The 20,897-nt window shown below is 39.1% G+C and overlaps 1 protein-coding gene across 2 annotated transcripts in view; it reads right to left on the bottom strand.

The window, feature by feature from the left end:
- The window catches only part of IL17RD (interleukin 17 receptor D), a 72,902-nt gene that overhangs the window by 12,261 nt on the left and 39,744 nt on the right, over positions 1-20,897 (bottom strand). For both annotated transcript variants that reach the window (XM_020799886.3, XM_020799888.3), the window contains exons 2-8: positions 16,293-16,350; positions 14,524-14,649; positions 8,394-8,512; positions 7,344-7,464; positions 6,245-6,289; positions 5,977-6,128; positions 1,601-1,666 (exon numbers count right to left, since the gene is read on the bottom strand). In XM_020799886.3, the coding sequence (XP_020655545.2) occupies positions 1,601-1,666; positions 5,977-6,128; positions 6,245-6,289; positions 7,344-7,464; positions 8,394-8,512; positions 14,524-14,649; positions 16,293-16,350 (687 nt within the window). The remainder of the gene's footprint in view (positions 1-1,600; positions 1,667-5,976; positions 6,129-6,244; positions 6,290-7,343; positions 7,465-8,393; positions 8,513-14,523; positions 14,650-16,292; positions 16,351-20,897) is intronic.

The following is a 20,897-nucleotide window of genomic DNA, read 5'->3' as shown; positions in this document are numbered from 1 at the left end:
TCGTGTCCGACTCTTCATGACCCCATGGACCAGAGCACGCCAGGCCCTCCTGTCTTCCACTGCCTCCCGGAGTCTAGTCAAATTCATTCTGGTAGCTTTGATGACATTGTTCAACCATCTCATCCTCTGTCGTCCCCTTCTCCTCTTGCCCTCACACTTTCCCAGTATCCGGGTCTTTTCCAGGGAGTCTTCTCTTCCCATCAGATGGCCAAAGTATTGGAGCCTCAGCTTTAGGATCTGTCCTTCCAATGAGCATTCAGGGTTGATTTCCTTCAGAACGGATAGGTTTGATTTCCTTGCAGTCCAGGGGACTCTCAAGAGCCTCCTCCAGCACCACAATTCAAAAGCATCAATTCTTCAATGTTCAGCCTTCTTTATGGTCCAGCTCTCACTTCCATACATCAAATTCAGCCCTGATGTCCAACCTATAATGTCTGATGAACATCAACACTGCAACCAGGTTGCTGCCTTGAAACTGAACTCTTCGGAGAATGGCCTGTAGGGACTTTTCCTACAAATAAAACTTTAAGCAGGATTGACAATTCCTGATGCGTATTTTCATGAACTTTTTTCAGAACTGATAAGTTTTCTGGTTGGTGCTCCCCATCAGAGCAATATAAAGACTTTCAACGTCCATCAGTGAGGGGGATTTTATTGCTACAGCTTTTTGAACAGGTCCACCAGCCATTAACGCATCAGGTTCTAGAACAACTCTGGAGGTGTTATCTTAGTGGAGGCAAAAAAAGAACGGAGGAATACCCTCACGGTGGGGAGCTTGCATGGCGGAGGGGGCGTATCCTAACACTTCTGTAGGTTCTAGAAGAATCTGAGGATGTTCAAGCAGGCACAAAACAAATTTTGTATGTGTGATTTAAGAGGCCAGAGTATGTCCTCACACACAATAGCTGAAATCTTGTTTGTAGCCTACCCCCAGCATAATCTTCTGTCCATTTCTCACTGGTGAAGTGATTTTTAGTATGCAGACATACTAAGCCAGTGTGTGCCTGGGTATTGCAGCAGTGGCACTTTGCTTACCAGGAAGGAATAGAAGGAAAACTACCTTTGGGCTTACACCATGAACAGGATTTCAGATAATGTTTTTAAAATAAAGCTGATTTGCTAAATGAGCTGCAAATCACCTTTTAAGCAAAGACACTTAATACAACTGAAAATTAGGGTTCAGTGAGTGAGTGAGGACTAAAATAAATGTTCTAAAAATGTCTAAAGTTTCATATACGTTGATCCATAGCATACATTCTGCTCTTTTCAAAAGCACATCAGGATTCCAACCTCGAATAATGTTAGTCTTCACATAAAGCAAACAACCATGTAAACTGCACATCAAAGTATCAGACTTTGCTCTTGAATATTGTCAGGAGTGCTTGATTACACTTTTTGTCTGCTTGGACTGCCCGGCCCCAACCCCATTTCTTTAAACAGGTGATAGAACATTTTCACCACGGCTGTCATGCAAAGAGACAGCATTGTCTAAATGCACTCCCAAACTTCAAAGCACATAGCGAACACTGATTCCTTTAATCTTACAAGGAAAGCAATTTCTGTCAATGCCAATTTTTGAAACTACAAATAATTACATTACCTCAATTATATAATCTCCCGGTGAGACATTCTGAAGAATACAGCTTGTGACATCTGTATTTTTTTCCTAAGAAGACACAAAAGCAATTATTTTTAATAAGTCATTCATATGCTTTTGAATACTACCCGAAAGCTCACTCAGCATTAGAAAAGCCTGCCAGTGAGGAAATTCATAGTGTTTCCCAAGTGTCTGAAATTCATCTAATACAGATAAATGCAAACCCAGAATGTGATTATTAAGCTCAAAGACGTCAGGGCCCTTAGTCTAATAATGTGGCAGAGTAATCATAGGAAAAACAAATTAAGAACTATAATCCAAAGCCCAGTCTGAACATAGGTGCAGAAGGTCTCCCCTGCTCTCCCTGCCTTTTCACAGCCAATACCAGACCGGCTCTGCTGGACTGGAGCCAAGCATATCTGGTAGCCTCAAGGGAGCAGATTCCAAGAATGAATGCATACGGTTAAAAGCTATCAGCATTTAACCCAAGGAAATGAGAACTGCACAGCGTCTTATGGCCTGTGATGAAAACATCACATTAGTATTCCATAGAAGGCTCTGTAACTTTGCAGCACTCTTAGACCAACACTGCTTATTGTTCCCTGATACAAAAAGAAAGAAAGAAAGAAAGAAAGAAAGAAAGAAAGAAAGAAAGAAAGAAAGAAAGAAAGAAAGAAAGAAAGAAAGAAAGAAAGAAAGAAAGAAAGAAAGAAAGAAAGAAAGAAAGAAAGAAAGAAAGAAAGAAAGAAAGGGGGATGCAGTAGCAGTCGTGGCATCATCTGAAAAATACTGTGTATACATAAAGAATTGATATGTGATCAGTAGGCAGCTATATGTGCATGTCCATTATTGTACAGCATACAAATACAAGGATCAATGCAAAATAAATACAGTGGTGCCTCGCTTAATGACGATAATCAGTTCCAGGAAAATCGCCGTTAAGCAAAAACATCATAAAACGAAATTAAAAACCCCATTGAAACGCATTGAAACCTGTTCGATGTGTTCCAATGGGGTAAAAACTCACCGTCCAGCGAAGATCCTCCATACGGCAGCCATTTTCGCTGCCTGTATAGTGAGGAATCTGTCCCTAAACACAGCGGGGAACCATTTTAAGCACCCGATGACCATTTTGAAACCGCCAATCAGCTGTTAAAAAAATCATTTTGCGAAGAATCGGTTCCCGAAGCAGGGAACCAATCATCACAAAGTGAAAAAACACTATTTAGACCATCGTTTTGCGATCGCAATTGCAATCGCAAAAAGATCGTCATACAGCGATTTCGTCATAATGCGGGGCAATCGTTAAGCGAGGCACCACTGTATTATGATTCCTTTTGTTTTGGCACGGACTGATGCAAAATCAGTTCACATTTTTACATACTGGGCAGGATCCACTCAAAATGAAATGCTTTCAAATCTCATTGATTTCAACAAGTTAAGTACCTGCTTATTAGAAATGGGCACGATCCACCAAAACAGTGGTTCGTCTCGGTTCATGGAAGTCCTTGAACCACAAGTTTACGACTTTTTCCGCCAAACAAACCACAAATTGGTTTATTCAGGATTTTTTTTAGATAGCCCAGTGGCTCTTTCAAAACAAAACAAAAAAACTTGGCTGCCTCGCTGCAGCCTCGCTCATAGCCTGTCCCCTTTCCCACTGCCCCCCCTTGCCTTCCTACCCTTTTCTGCTGCTGCCAGCTCCCACATGCTCTGTGAAAGGCAAGAGTCTCACATTTTTCTCCTGGGTAAGGTTTCCTCTCAAGGTGCCAGGATCTTCACCTACCTTTCACAGTAGCAATCAGATCTTTACAGCAAGAAAAGGGCATACTTTGGATGACAGGAACTTCTTACTGAGCATGTTGCTCTCTCAGCTGATAAGACTCAGGACCATGGCAGCTTCATATAGCAGAAAAATAAGCAACACTGGGCAGCTGATCCCAGACCCTGGAGGCTTCACTCTTCTGGATAACAGCTACAGTTGCAAGTTGCCTCATTCAGAAAGCCTGCCGATGAGCTGTTTTGATCGTCGCTAAGCGAAAAATTGGTTCCCGAAGCAGGGAACCGATCATCGTGAAACGATTTTTCCCTATTAAAACATCATTTCGCGATCGCAAAAACTTCATCGTTAAGTGATTTCCTCGTCTAACGAGGTAATCATCAAGCGGGGCACCACTGTATGTTTGGTATGCTATGTTCAAGGAGTCTATTGGTTTGGATCCAGAAATCCCACAAGATCTTAACTTCCTCATTTTCTGACACATTATCTACCTGATGTTCCCATGGGTTTTTGGAGGCTGGCAAATTCTTTTTTTGTTTTGTTTTGTTTTGTTTTGTTTGTTTTTTTTGCATAATGACCAGTGCACTAATTTTGGCACTCTATTATATCTAATGTTGTAATCTGTGCAGTCTTCGGACATTTACAGATGAGGTGAAACACAGTTAAATCTTTTTCTTGCTAGAGTTGAAATTTGCTGTTAGCACTAATTCCTTGGACCTTAGCTTTAATCACATTGGTTTAGAGCACTTGTTCTTGTGCAGCAAAGATCAAGCCTTCAGTTTCTTTCTCAATGGTCCCCAGTTTTACCCATGCCCATGTTGAATTATTATTACACTTTCCATCAATATTAACAAGTGTTGTCCATGTAATGGCTTTTTTCCCCAGCTGTTTAATTTCTTTTCAAATTGTTGTTTCCTATATTGAGCCTTTGTTTCTGTTGTTTTCAAAATATTCTCCATTTTCACTGCTTTCAGTAATTTTTCTCTGCTTGCACTGATATAATCATTTAGGCTTCTTTTTTCCTCCTCTAATACCTGCTGTATTTGCAGTAATCCACAGTCTGCGGTTTTTCACGGTAAATATAATCTGCCCACATTACCTTTTGGATGTAGTGCGTGATGCATGTTCATTAGTTTCCATGTTTGTCAACCCAATTCTTCTAATTCATTTTGAGTCCAATCTATTATTCCAGCTGGATGTATAATTACTGGAACTGCCCACTTCTTTATGGCTTTGATTGTATTTCCACCATTTAATTTTGATTTTTAGACTTTCTGCAGTCTTTTGATATATTCTCTTTCTGTCAGTTCTTAACTTTTGTGCATGATGTTATCTGCTTCTAGTACTTCAAGGTATTTATAATTTTCATCACTTGATAGTGATTTTATAAGTTTGCCATTTTTGTGGTGATAGGGTGGGTGGTGGTGGTGGTTGTGCAGCTGGCCTGTCATCTGGCCAGGCTGCTTGTGCACATATGCCGGCTTCTCAGCTGAGAGAAGCCGGCATATGTGCACAAGCATGCACCGAGGCTGGTGGCTTGCAGAAGCCGGGCTGCCTTTCAAAATGGCAGCAACAGCAGCTAAAGGTAGGGAAGTGATGGAGGCCAGTGGGAAGCCAGTGGTGGCTGGAGTGCCTCTAAAAAATTGTTTTAAAAAACTTTGTAAAATAATTTTTGAGAGAACTCAACGACTCAAAATCACAAAAATATTGTGGGTTTCAATTCAACAGGGGGCATCACTACTGATGAATACAAACTGACAAATTAGCAGTTTTTCATGAATTTTCCAATTTTTATTCATGCCCATCTCTACTGCTTGAATCTCTTGCTGAACGTCACTGGGGAGTGAAAGTGCTCTGGCATGTATTCTTCTTAATCAGTTTTCCTATGTAGGAACTCAAAGCTCCTATTGTGCTTTGCAGCACAATACCTATTGTGCAAGAGCACATCTTCTTTAAACATAAACAATGGGCAAAGCCATTGTGTATCTGCATTATACCAGTACTGGAGATGTATCAGCGTTAAGCTGGCAAAATGTCATTTGTGTCTAAGACGTGATCAGCACAGAAGAGGAGATGGTAAAGAAGAACTAGGAAAACACATAAACTGTTTTTAAAAAAGAAAAAAGGACAAGACACACCCAAAACATCCCTAGAAACTATGCCAATCCTACTGAGGATTATATTATATTGAGTAGTGTATTATATATTTAATTATACTGTGTACCAGACCTGGTGTAATGTGCCATCTGATTGAAAGAATGGCCTGAAGAGGTTTAGGATTAAGAAGATTTCCTAAAGCCTATCCTCAGCCAGCATCACTCCAGTGTGATTGTGCCCTATGACTCCTAGAAATGAGGTCTACCGGCACACAGATGTTAACTCATAAACAGCCAAAGTCTTTCTGCATATTTATGCCTATGGAAAGCAAACAGCGTAACTCTCAGCAGCTTCTCACTGCTGATTACTAAATCCCCAGGCCTGAAAATCAGGAATAAGTTAACTAGCAGTAAGAAGCAGGTGTAAATTACACTGTTTGCCTTCTGCAAGCCTTCTGCAATATATTCCATGTATATAGTGCTGTGAATTATAATCAACAAACCTGTTTGCAAGTCTTTTGTTTGAAGTGTCCTTCATTTTTCAGTTTGTAATGCAGATAATAATATTTAAATCCAAAATTGTGTGGCGCATGGTCAAAAGATACATGCATGTTAAATCCCTGCTGTGTAACATTCAGATTCCTTGGCTTCCAAACTATCAAGGAACAGAAACAAAAACATGGGATTAAATGCTATTCCAACAATGTCATTCATTTTCTCTTTTGTGTGTAATCTGGATATGGGCAAAAGTGAACAAACACATCTACTTACAAGGTTTGCAGGCTAGGTTTTCTGGTTGTAACAGCAATTCACAAGCTAGCAAAGAAAAGATATGCACATTTTTAAAAAGGTTAAAATCTTGTATTTTAGAAATATCTTACTTTGTTACAAAAATCTGGCATTCAAAAATGAAGAATGTTTCACAGGCCCAGGCTTATACAGTAGTCACGGAACGGCCAAATGTTATTAGCCGAGAGTTCTTGGAATAGGCACTGCATCCCTACAGATAAATCGAATACAACTATAGGGCTTTATTGTTCCTTGGCCTAAACAAAATGCAGGAACATCCTTACACCAGTATGCTACATGGCCTCAGCTACAAACTAAATGAGAAGCTACAAGAGGACAGATTGATGCAAAAGAGTTACTCACATGACCACTGCCGTTCTCACATGACAGCTCTGTCATTTGCATTTTTACTTAGTCCAGTAGATGGTCCAAACAGCATGTAAAATGTAGACCCAAAGGGGCAATACTTCTCCTACTATACCCAGGACCTTTAATGTGAACTAGAGCCTCACAAACAGCTCCCCAAACCACTCACTCACATGAAAAAGAACAATGGAGTTGAAAGGCCACATAAACAGGATCCTGAGCTGTAGAGGAGCTTTATGTGGTGCGCTACAGAAGCACAAGACTTGTCCTTGAATTCCAGTATGTGTACACAAACGCAGAGAGTAAACTAACAATCTGAATGGTCTTTCAGATTCAAAAGAGCAATAGCAATCATGATAACAAAAGCATACACACAGTGCTGTTACATGAATTCATTATCAAAGTCAGACTAATCTATTAAAACTTTCCAAAAGGCTCTAGTATTGTGGATTGTAATCCCCAACAATGTCATATTCCTGAGCCTTCTAAATCCATTTCAGTTAGAAATATATATTAATATAGATTTTGAAAAACTACTCTATCAGAATACACCTGCCGGCAAGGAAGTTTCAAGAAGCTGCTGCTAAAACACAATCTCCCCAAACTCTGATTTCAACTTGAAATATATACAGTTTCATATACTACCTGCTTTCTTCAAAGAAGCAAAAGCAGACATCTATAAACAGCAGAAAGCAATAACTGCTCTTGTACTTACGCCGAGTTCTGAAGAAAAAGGGATGGTAATTACTTTCATTCTTAATTGATGGAAAGGGGACAACTTTGACAAAGTAGTCCGTTTCAAACTTCAGATTTAGAAAAGATTGTGATTCTACTCCCTGAAAGGAGAGAACATTGAGCTGGTCAGTACTATAGTTCAACATCTTCTCTATGACCATTTTCAGCACTAGGTATTTTTCTGCCCTAAACCCAGACTACAGTGGCATCAAAAGGGACCCCTCACCCATACCACTTGCAATTAACTAAAAAGCTATAGATACAAAGAGTTTCTAAGTCTTCAGTTTTCCCTGTTTTTATTCATCAGGAAAAGTCAGTACAGAAATTAAAGTTTAAGACAAATAGTTCAAAAATTAGGCCAGATGTAATGCCCTTGTCTTAAGAAGCCAGACTGCCAGGAAAGAAAAATCTTGACCTTTGGTTTATGCTACCTTTGCCTGGTAAAGAGTTCTTGAACTGTGCAAATTACTCCAGGTGAGAAGCTGAACTGGCCCCCAACCTGTTGTACAAAAAATTTCAGTATCATCTTTTTGTTGTCCCAACAACATTTAATATTTATATTTCTTGCAACTCCTGCCATCTCTGTTGGTATGGTATCGGGAATTTTTACTATGTATAAACTATCTATTTACATACTTCCCGTTTGACAGACAGAAGTTCTTACATAGATCACTCTAATGTGAAGCATAATGAGAAACGTTATTGTTGTAACTCTTGACACAGAAAAAGTACTCCTGCAGCTACCTGTCAAAACAGTTGCTCTTTCCTTGGTTTCCTCAAGAACCACAGAGGTTTGTGGAATTTCATATTAGTCTAAGTTCCCAAAGAGCAAATAGTAAGTTTTCCAGCAATACTGTAACTAAAGTAGGGGATTTTTTAGTAAGTGTTCCTCCATATTCTGGTCATCTTGCACAATATTGACTTGTAGGATTTTGGGCTTAGAACGCTACAAGTCAACATTTTATACAGGATTTAAAAGGGGGGGGGGGACCGAGAGAGAAAGATTCTTTCTCAAATGCTCTGTACTTACAGTCCACTTATAACTTGTATTCAGCTGCTTTGGGTCTTTTAACACCAATTGTTGACACTGTCTTCCTTCTGATTTTAATTCTTCAAGAATCACTCGAAATCCCTTCAGAAATTCAATACCTGCATATATGTAAACAATGAAAACACATCTTTATCTGTAGGCTGTTAACCAAGGTGGGGGGGGGGAGAGAAGTAGTGGTGGTGATGGTGTATGTATCGGAGCCATAATTCCAGGACCATGAGCCTGAGATCCCCGAGACCTGGTGCACACATTCAAGAGATTCCTTGGCATTATATGAGAGGAGAATGTAAGACACGCCCAAATTGTTCCCCATTTCAAGCATCCTGGATATTCCAGGCAACAGACCCCCTTGGTTCAAAATGCTGTTGCTGAATGCCAGGTCAATAAACAGGAACAGAACTGCTGTCCAAGCTTTTGCTCCTGGATGAACACACAGATCTGCCCTGGACTGAGAACTCTATGGACGAACCCCAGGTTGTGGGGTGGGCACCTCTCTCAGCTCTATCAGAGTTCTTAGGGCAGCAGCAAGCAATACATGAGGAGTCAGGGCAGGGAGCAAATTGTAGCGGTGTATGATGATTCCATTCCTCTCTCCAGGTACCACATACCATGGTCTACTGCTTTTGAATGTCTCTGAGGCTGGGTGACAGAGAGAGAGAGCAGGGATTCTGTTGACACACTACCCAACCTGCTGCTCAACAGTCTCTGTGCCAGAACTAGCTGAGCTGTGGTGCTGGAGTCCCTGCAGTTTATCGTGCTTGGAGACTTCAACATCCATGTTGAGTTCAATTTGTCAGAATGACTCCAATGGGCATACCTCAGTTGGTTTGTTTCTGGTCCCCCATATATAACAGGACATACGATGGAGCTGGAGTTTTGTGTCAGGTGAGATGATAAGACATCTGGGTGTGCAAGAATGTTCTCAAGTTCTTTTACCACAGACTGATCACTTTGAGTTCTGATTTACTGGGACTGGTCAATTAAGATGGTCTGCCCCAGAAGACTGAAGGCTCCACAGAGAATTTCTTGCTGCTTTTGCAAATAACTCTATCAAAGCCTTGATCAACTTCAATGGTGGGGAAACGGCCAGGGTGGTATGCACGATTGCTTTTGAGCCAAGCTGATTTACAAGGGAAGTGGCAATGACAAAACTAGTTAGTGGCTAAAGCAACCAGACTGAAAAACTCAGAATAAGTACAGATGAAAACAGATTAGAGCACACAGGATTACCATGTTGTGGTGGCTGTTGGCAGTAAAAGGGACTTTTCTCTGCCAGGATTGCAAGTGCTCAGTAACCCTGCTCCACAAGAAAACACTAACCACTCAAAATCCCAATGTAAACTGCAAGACAATAAAATCAGGATTTTTCTGGTGCTAGTTTGCAACAGGGATGTTACTTAGTCTTTGGGTCTGACTCCCAAGTCTGGGTCTTCGGTACCAAGCCCTAAGGCTGAGTCCCTATTAAAAAAAGAGAGGGGGTGGGTGAGTTCCAAGTCACGAGTTGAGTCCAAGTCAGGTCCCTAGTATGACTTAAGTCCAACTTGATAGCAAGTCCCACAACTCAAGTCCCAATCTCGGCTGATAATAGTTTTAAGGGCAAAGTATTAAATGGTTTTAACCATATTTTGGTTTTCACATGAAAACTGATTTAATTATATTTCAATATTTATGTGGTGTTTTTTTTAATCACTTGGTTTTTAATTACAGAATAAGCTGCACAGTACTTCAGTTCTTTTGGGAGACAGCTGTAATATAAATCAAATAAATAAACAAATCCTAGGGCCATACACTTAAGACTTGAATGGCTGAAATTCTGTTGGGTTAGGATAGTAAGTCATAACTAGAGTAGGTCCACTGAATCAACAGGTCCCATTGAATCAATAGGTGAGTCAGGTTCCAATGATTTAATGGGCCTATTCTAATTGCAACTAACTACGCTAAGCAACAAGATTTCAGACAACGTATGTTAATGCTGACCTCCAGACTCATATCATTAATGGAGTACCATACCACAATTGCTCTTCAACACGCCAAAGGTAGCGCTAAAATGGGCTCTGTCAAATTAAAATACTGAATGTCTATGTTTATCTAAACTTTTTTTGGTAACACATCAGGCTGGCATATTTTTGTTGCAGAATTTACATGGAAGTTGAACTAAATAATTTTAGACCTTCTTATCTGCTCAGCAGTGAGCAATCCCTCCAAGTAGCAAGTGTTTTGTCATTTCAGCTTTATTTCCACAAGTAAAAGGAATCCTAGGTATAAAATATTGTAGAAAATCTCTGATTTTTGGTATGAAGCACTTTTTGTCCCAGCCAATGTGAATGCTAAAAAAATCCAATAAAGTTTGACAATAAAGGTTGAGCAATGTTAAGTATCTATGTAGGTTACTTTTTGAGCACCAAAACTAGTTAAGGAAAAACAAAATTAGTGGGTCAAATCCTCTATAAGTTCTATTGATTCAAATGGGCCTACTCTAGCTGTAACTTACTATGCCAAAGAAAGTCACAGTTAGACCATGTCCAATTGAATCAATGGAACTTAGAGGAGCTGACTCACCAAATCCCTGTTGATTCAAGGAATCTTTTGTTGTTCAGTCGTTAAGTCATGTCTGACTCTTTGTGACCCCATGGACCAGAGCACGCCAGGCCCTCCTGTCTTCCACTGCCTCCCGGAGCTGGGTCAAATTCATGTTGGCAGCTTCAGTGACACTATCCATCCATCTCGTCCTCTGTCGTCCTCTTCTCCTCTTGCCTTCACACTTTCCAAGCTTCAGGGTCTTTTCCAGGGAGTCTTCTCTTCTCATGAGATGGCCAAAGTATTGGAGCCTCAGCTTCAGGATCTGTCCTTCCAGTGAGCACTCAGGTTTGATTTCCTTTAGAATTGATAGGTTTGTTCTCTTTGCAGTCCAAGGGACTCTCAAGAGTCTCCTCCAGCACCACAATTCAAAAGCATCAATTCTTTGGCGGTGGTCCAGCTCTCACTTCCTTACATCACTACTGGAAAAACCATAGCTTTGACTATGCAGACCTTTGTTGGCAAGGTGATGTCTCTGCTTTTTAAGATGCTGTCTAGGTTTGTCATTGCTTTCCTCCCAAGAGGCAGGCGTCTTTTAATTTCATGGCTGCCGTCATCATCTGCAGTGATCATGGAGCCCAAGAAAGTAAAGTCTGTCACTGCCTCCATATCTTCCCCTTCTATTTGCCAGGAGGTGATGGATCCGGTGGCCATGACCTTAGTTTTTTTAATGTTGAGCTTCAGACCATTTTTGGTGCTCTCCTCTTTCACCCTCATTAAGAGGTTCTTTCATTCCTCCTCACTTTCTGCCATCAGAGTGGGATCATCTGCATATCTGAGGTTGTTGATATTTCTTCCAGCAATCTTAATTCCAGTTTGGGATTCCCCCAGTCCAGCCTTTCGCATGATGTATTTTGCATATAAGTTAAATAAGCAGGGAGACAATATACAGCCTTGTCGTACTCCTTTCCCAATTTTGAACCAATCAGTTCTTCCATATCCAGTTCTAAATGCAGCTTGCTGTCCCACATATAATTTTTTTCAGGAGATAGATAAGGTGGTCAGGTACTCCCATTTCTTTAAGGACTTGCCATAGTTTGCTGTGGTCCACACAGTCAAATGCTTTTGCGTATTCAAAGAAGCAGAAGTAGATGTTTTTCTGGAACTCTCTGGCTTTCTCCATAATCCAGCGCATGTTAACAAGTTAGCCCATATATAAGGCAGCAATCACGAAGGAGATTCAAGGAGTCTACTCTAGTACAATTTACTACACTAAGCTGCAGGCTTTTGGCCAATGGAATTCAGCTTATTGTGTGAAGGTAAAAAAAATCAGACCAAAAATAATATTTATAGTTGTTTTCACATGACAGTAGCAGTAAACATTCACTATAATATCAACTTTAAGCACTTAATTCTGTCTTGCTCAGATGTTAACATCTGTATATGTGGGCTAACTTGGATAACTAAGCAAAACCTGAGGTTGCCAGGACTACCAGGATTGTGTGAGAAAGCAGATTCAAGACATCATGACAGCAGCAAATTGTTATTTATTTTGTTATTATGGGGTGGGCATCTTTGGCAGACCTGGGGGCCAAATGTTCAATCCTAAAACCTGCCATGGCTTGCATCAGGCCTGAAAATAGCTAAAAACCTTTTAAAATGAGAATGGTTTGGGGGATGTATAGGAAGTAAAAACAGAAAGCAACTAAACAGCCATCTCTAGTTATGATTTTTTTCCCCCTGCTATGTGTGCTTGGTGGATCCTTCACCACTCCTGGAAGCCTCCAGGAAGTGTGGGATAGTTGAGTATTTGTAGCTTTTTGTCCTTTTCAGGAGATGGAGAAGTTGCTTGTCAGATTTTTGGCTTTGCATGCCAAAATAACTGGATAGTCTTCATCCTGGTCAACCATGAAGTGATGTTTTCTGTTCCACCTCAAAGATCAAAATGTCTTCAGCTAACCCTACTATGTGTAAATCACAAAGTTTCAGAAGGAAGGCCAATGTATAGCTCATTAGGCACTCTGGTGTTTATAGTGAAGGTACCATTCATTTAACAGGTAAAGAAAACCCATTCGAAATAAAATAGATTTAAAAGGAGTCTTAAGCACTGTTTCTAGTGACAGTGTGCCATTAAAAAGAAGAACAAATCTTCCAAATTCCGAGAGTGCTTAAACCAAAATGATTACAATAGCTTAACTCTCTACATTCGCTGTGCTTGAATTCAGTATTCAAAATGTGTATATTTGCATGAGTATCTTATTTCCCAGGTCGAAAGGATCTTGCAGTAGGAAAGGCAAATGAGCCACCCACCGTGTTCATATTATTTAGAGGAATAAAAGCAGTGTTTGTGCTAACATACAGACCGTGAAAGAGAAGAGTTAACGGGCTCCCTGTTACCTGAGATCCTTCAACTACGGTCCTCTCTTGATGCTTTCAAAAGGATTAACCTCTGATCATTACAAGAGAAAACTCCAAGCTTTGTATCCCATGGAGATTGGATGCAATCAAACTTGCAGCTGCAGATTAGCCATTCAGGAACTCTGCACTCTCGGAAGCCTAGAGTATCACTTCCACATTCCTCCTTAGAAACTACTCATTACTATCCATTCAAATTCACAGGCTGCGGAATATAATTAAGCATGCTACAATCTATCAAGCTACAGACATTTTTTCTATTTCTCCAATATATATTTGTTAGCTCTTTAGCAAAGTACATTTCTATTATTATCACACAACCATAGCTTTTTGAAGAGGTCTTAACAGCTTACAGTACAACTAGCAAGGACTAAATCCAACAGTAATTCTGCACGGACTATTCCTATTGATATCAAGGAGACTTAGGTTCGTTTTGACTAACAACTCCCATTAATATTAATTGGATCTATTCCAGATAGAACTCACGTTGGATTTAGCTCAAATGGAAGCTATATATTGAGAAACATAATTGTATTCAATGTATATCCCTGCATTAAAAAACCGATTTATAAATTGTCTTGGTTATTTATATCTTCCATCATTTTACGAACTGTAACTTTCAAAATCTAATTCAGAGGAATGACATAAACATCTTGAACTTCCTTTGGCACAACCACCAATAAATTCATTAAAATCCACTTCCAAGCAAGAATACCACATTATCATAGTCGTAGGAAAGGGGAAGACAGAAATGGCACACATAATATAATCTAGAGGGAATCAGCCAAGGGCAAGATCCCATTGAATTGAACAGGAGAGAACCAATCATGGTCTTATTCATTCAAATCCACTCTGCTTGGACAATTTTCAGGGTTGAAAGAAGACTGCATATGCAGCTTTTAAAAATTGTAGAGCGCCTGTAAATAATGTCCTTTCCACTGGACATCATCTTAAAAGGACTGTCTAAAACCCCTTTCACAACCATGTTGTTAGGGTTAAAAATTCTCATCGGGTTTAAACCAACTTTTTAATTTCAGTTGTAAAGAGCAACTGGATTCTATATACAGTGTTGGATGGTGACCATAATTCTTCCAGCTGGCATGGACATAAATCAGAAATTGAAAACAGGCAATTTGGTAAACAGCCATATAATTCCAATTCATTTTACTCCACTTACCGATGAGATTTGCGGTCCACAGTATTGTCACTGCAACTTGATCAGAGCACGCATACTGGCTAATAGTGATATTCTGTACATCACCAATCACATGTTTTCCCACTGAATTCAAATAAGGGGTGCAATCTGAAAAACCAAAGCCAAAATAGTTAAGTACTTTTTCATTCAGTCCGTATTGAAAGAACACTTCCATTTATCATTTTTTACTGTTATAGCAGCTTATGGTCAGCCAAAATAAAGATACAGTATCTCAGTAGTAGAACAGTTCATGCTGACTATTGTTTTCTATTCCAACCTTATTTATTTATTTATTTATTTATTTATTTATTTATTTATTTATTTATTTATTTATTTATTTATTTAATTTAATTTATTTATTTATTTATTTATTTATACCCCACCTATCTAGTCGAACGACCACTCTAACCACTGCAGCTTCCACTGAACTGTACAGTGGAAGGCCATTTGTTTCTGGCCTTAAAGCTCAAAATTTAGTTCTTCTTATTACATTTTCAGTTTTACATGGATTCTTTTATAGGTGATATAAAACAAGGATGATCTTTAAAATCTTGCATGCACGGGACACTCTGAGGCCTGAATCAGTGACCATACATATCAAGCCTAGAATCCCCAGTCCCTGTCCTAATCAGAGAATAAGAATGCAGATGATTCATGCTAGACCATTCCAGGCACTGCCATCAGCTAGATTTGAGCACCAGGTTAGTCAATGGCTACAAATATAATCCATTCTATCTGGAAAAAAATTACATTTGTAAGGTCTCTGTATTGATGGAGCAATTATGAATGGAAAGTTGGTTACAGTCCAACCTGAACATTTTTTAAAAGTTACATTTTAATTTTATAATACATCCTACTCTTAACCTTCAGTTTCATTAAAAATGTAAGTAATCAGTAAACAAAGGCATTCAAATAAAAAAAGCTATTTTTATTACTGATTTTGAAACATATATCACTTAATGCAACTCTTCTTGAAATGCAGTAAGGAATGCTCTCCCTCAGGAGATGAGACTGCCCCCCCCTTCGTCCTTCCAATGACAGTTGAAGACCCATCTTTTCAGCGAGGCATTTAGCAATTATGATCCATTCCCTGGATACCATTTTTAAGTTATGACAGTTTTTTAGTTTTTACCTGCTCTTGCTCAATTGTATTTTAACTAGTGTACAGTTTAACTGTTTTTTTTAATGTTTAACTTAGTATGTTTTAATTCTATTATTTAATATTGTGAGCTGTCTTGGTTCTCTTTATCAAGAGAAAAGGTTAAAGGTAAAGGTTCCCCTTGACAATTTTTGTCCAGTCGTGTCCGACTCTAGGGGGCGGCGCTCATCCCGCTCTTCAAGCCATAGAGCCAGCGTTTTGTCCGAAGACAATCTTTCCGTGGTCACATGGCCAGTGTGATTTAGACACGGAACGCTGTTTACCTTCCCACCGAGATGGTACCTATTTATCTACTCGCATTTGCATGCTTTCGAACCGCTAGGTTGGCGGGAGCTGGGACAAGCAACGGGCGCTCACTCCGTCGCATGGATTCGATCTTACGACTGCTTGGTCTTCTGACCCTGCAGCACAGGCTTCTGCGGTTTAGCCCACAGCGCCACCACGTCCCTGGATATCAAGAGAAAGGTAGCCTATAAATCAATCAAACAATGCTTTTTAATGCAGTGGGGCATTCTTGCTGTAATTTCAATTAGCTAAATGCTTTAACAAATAAATGAGTAAAGGCAACAAAACAAGAGGAAGCAGAACTTACTGTCATACTTAAAGGTGATATTAAACAGACCTGTGTTCTTTCCAATTGGTGATAATCCCTAGAAGGAAAGAAGAGAAAATATTGTCAAAGACAAATTACTTTGGATTTGATTGATAACTGGGATCCAACTAATGTTTAAGTCAAATACCAATCTTTGACACTTGCAGCAGAATGGCTGGAATGTCTCCATCCAATACTATATAGAGGGGAGGGTGCCACTTCCAACCAAGTTCAACAAGAATGTTCAAAATAAGCTTTTGACAATATTTATGTCTGTGTTTATCAATTGCAGTCTGGGCTACTGTACTGCAATCCATCATGTTAGATAGACCAAATATAGGATACAAACACCTGTAAGTTGTTCTTTCAAGGCAAGCCCTGAGAAACTACCAACATGAATTTGACCCAGCTCCAGGAGGCAGTGGAAGACAGGAGGGCATGGCATGCTCTTCTGGTCCATGGGGTCACAAAGGGACATGACTAAATGACTAAACAACAACAGCACGTTCCTGCGCACAATACAGTCAGCACTTGCCTAAGTCCAGCCCAGACTTAGGCATATTTGGTCTTTACTGCTAAGGTTCTTTAATAACAAACTGAAAGAAAACTGAAACAAAGGCTTAGTTTGTCATTAGTTTGTTTCACTTTCCTCAGTTAAATTCTTCATTTCTCTTCTTGAGTTTCAGAAGCTGGAAGTAATGGCATAAGATTAGTCAGTCATCTAATATTTGCAAGAATACTAGCACATAGTATGACTTATAATGAAAACACTAAAGAGAGAACGATAGGTGGTAAATGTGAAACTTTATACTGCACATCAAACTGACATGAGTCACATTTTTTATTCTTCTGTTGTGAAGTCAAAACTTGGGATAATATGTTGATAATATGTTGTGGAGTCAAAATGAGTGAAACATGATAAAATAGATAGAATCAAATAATAATGGAGTTATTCCTCAACGCAGGAATTCAAAACAAAGCAGTTCTGGAACATGGTTGTCCAATTTTCTCTTGAATGCCTCTAATACTGGAGTACTCACTACCTTCCAAAGTAATTGGTTCCATTGTCATACTGCTCTAACAATTCAGAAGTTTTTCCTGATAACCTGCCTATATCTGGGTTCCTGTAGCTTGAGCCCATTGTTACATGTCCTGCACTCTGGGACGATCGAGAACAGAGTGCAGGACACATAATAATGGATTCAAGCTACAGGAAGCCAGATTTAGGCTAAATATCAGGAAAAACTTCTTAAATTAAGATAGCATTATTTAGGGCATTGGAAGTTTTCCCAAAATCCCCCCTCCTACATCGTCCAGTTCTTCTTTTCCCAGAAAACCTACATCAAAGGCGGGGTGGATAAAACTAAATTTTTTATAAAACCAAATTGATTTAAATCACAATTTATATTAAAATACTTTTAAAATTAAATAGTTGAAAAATCCATTTTAAAAAAAATTTTAATTGTGATTTAATCCATTTTATTTAAACTACAATTAAAAAAATGTTAAATCAGATTTTATAACAATTAAAATTTTAAAAACTCATTTTTATACAATATACATTTGAATCAAATCCACACTTTATCACAAGTCCTCAGAATCCTCCAAGGGGCACAAATGCCACCAAAATTGCAAACAAGTAACCTGGTTCATTTCCATTTTTTAAAAATGTACTGTACTTTTTGCTTTCAAACACCACAGAAGGCTCTGCAACTTACTGAAAGGAGAACAGCTGCTCTTGAAGGTTTCGAGGAGTAGCAATTTACTTTTCTTTTCATGGGGGAAAGGATAGCATTTTCTTGGAGGGGGGTACGAAACAGACTTGGCAAGGGCACAAAAACATCAAAGACAGCCGTTTGGGGGGTTCCTGCAGGTGCAAAGCCACACTCTGCCCATCTCTGTTGTAACCACTGACACACACTGACCAAGCACTATAAGAAGACCTGCACAGATGCTCCAGACCTACTGAAATAAAGAAAAAGTGCACAACTGGCCACAAAATTCTCCTTCCCATGAAGCTCACATTTCATTCAAATGCCTTCCCCCACCCACCCACCCAGACTTACGTTTGTGAAAAATATATTATAAAATGCTCAGGCATTTAACAAGCTAGAGAAGTGACTAAATAGACGTTCACGTAGCTAGGAACATACATGGCCATCTATAATTCCAGGCAACTTCCACATTACTAGCAAACCTAAAGCAAGTGTCCGATTCATTTAATTACTTTATTTTGTACCATTTGTAGGCGTCCTCCCTCCTGGTGAGAGAACCCAAGGCAGCTCACAAGGTTAAAAGAACCGTGCAGATTTGTTTAAATTGTATAATTTAGACAGACTATAGAATTCAACTTTCTTGTGGCACAGAATCTGGCCTGCCTAGGAATACAGTTCTACTTTAGTAGAACAGGGTAAGCCCAACATAATTTGTATACAGTAACTGCTAAATTCAAAAGAATAACAAGGTACATCAGTCAACTCTAACAACATCACCTAATTTAGATATGTGCCGTCACCTAAGGTAGAGGGGAGATCTTTTTAACAGCAGCTATAACTGTTCTCTGTGAGCAGCTTTTTTTGGCAGCTTTAATTGGGCTGAGAACAGAAGGTTTTAAGACCTTTTGGCTGCTTCTAGGCAAGATTAGTAGATACCTGGTTTTCTGTACTGATTTAAGAATAAACATTTACTCTTAACATTTTCCCCCCAAGGTGACCTCTATATGTGCAAGAAACCACTAATGACAACGTACTGTATATGCACCGTGATAGTGATAGTGTGTGCCCACTACATTTAATTATTCTTTAGCTAAACAAACAATAATAGTTTAATGGATGTATGAAATATTTTAGTACCACATCAAATGATTTGGAAGATGAAGAAAAATAGAGACACAAGCAAACATTTTAAAACCCTTCATAGCAAAAGTACATTCGTAACAAAACTGATGTTTCCAGATTTCATAATATGTACAGTGTAAACTATTTTTCCTTGCTCCAACACTCTTCCACTCCCTTTAATATCACCAACAATGAATAACAAGAATGAACAATGAACTAATTATATTATTTAACTGCAGTTTTATTATTTCCCTTCTTCCACAAAGCTTTCTCAAAACCTGCCTGGGCAGCTTTTCCAAACTACCTCTCAGCACTGTTCTTGGCCTCCATAATTGTGGCAGGAAAAACCAAGCATTGTTTTCTATTCTCTCTGAACAATCAGTGGATTAAACTCATTCCCTGCCTCCTACAGAGTTGCAACACAAATGAGTTTAAGTTAGAACTCTAGGGTAAAAGTTTGTTTTTTCACTTAAAGTGGCTTTTCATCCTGTGGGAATTTATTGGCGGACTGTTTCGCTGGCAAGAGGAACAAATGAAAGGAGTGTTCTTGCATTTCAGCTTCCAGCCACTCGATGGAGGTTAAGATCCAATCATCTGAGGAGACTGTCACTATTTATGAAGCAAAAATACACATTCAGAATTAGCCAATACAACTGAATGGACTGAGATCCTTATTGTTCAAGTGATTGTTCAAGATGCTTGTCTGAAGAATCTATTTTAACCTCACAATGTTTTAGACAAGAGATGAATCCTAGTACAAACATGGCTAGGAAATGATGGCTTTCGCTATTATACCTGCAGTGTACAAACTGAGCAAATAAAATATGCAGTAGAATCCCAATGACATACCTTACAAATACATATCTTACTCAAGAGTCAGTAATTGATTACAAAGGACAACAAACATTTTCAAATGGGCAAATAATGTGCAGCTGCCGTGAATGGAGAAGAGTTGTTTAAGTAGACATGTTGCGTATTGTTTTCGTAGAGGCAATATTCATTCAATACATAAAGGTTTTAAAGAAAAAAACTGTACAAATTATAAAAAGCAAAATACAGATTATCTGCTATGTCCTTCCTCCAAATACAGTGGTGCCTCGCTTAACGTTTGCTTCGTTTAACGTTTTTTTCGCTTAACGTTTATTTTTTCAGAGGCAGATTGTGCTTCGTATAACGTTTTTCCCTATGGGCGATTTTCGCATAGCGTTTTTGGGACCATGCTTCGCTTAACGTTTTTGGTTTTAGGTCCCCTGCTTCGCTTAACGTTTTTTTTGTTTTCAATTTAAAAAGTGTCTTAGAAGGGTCCAAAACGGTTCTAAATGCTTGGATTCGTTAGAGGACCCCTTAAGTCATGTGCAAACCTGATTTGGCTTTGATCTGACGTTTCGTTAATTTTTTGTGAATTTTTGTTTTTTGGCCCATAGGAACCAATGGACCTGTCAAAATCTGACAGCTCCATGCTTTCCTATGGGGGAGAAAACAATTTACAAAAAATTAACGAAAGTTCAGATCAAAGCCAAATCAGGTTTGCACACAACTTAGGGGGTCCTCTAACGAACCCAAGAATTTAGAACAGTTGCTGAGTCTTCATTAATTTTTTGTGAATTTATTCTTCCCCCATAGGAATTAATGGAGCTGTCAGATTTTGACAGCTGTCAAAAGTTGGGGGAAAAAAATTCACCATTAATTAACGAAAAGTCAGATCAAAGCCAAATTAACTTTTGCATCCGTTTTAGAGGGTGCAGAAGCTAATCCAAGCATTTAAAAC

This window comes from Pogona vitticeps, chromosome 2 (genome assembly GCF_051106095.1).
Source record: "Pogona vitticeps strain Pit_001003342236 chromosome 2, PviZW2.1, whole genome shotgun sequence".
NCBI classification, from domain to species: domain Eukaryota; kingdom Metazoa; phylum Chordata; class Lepidosauria; order Squamata; family Agamidae; genus Pogona; species Pogona vitticeps.
This window is presented reverse-complemented; position numbering and strand designations above follow the sequence as displayed.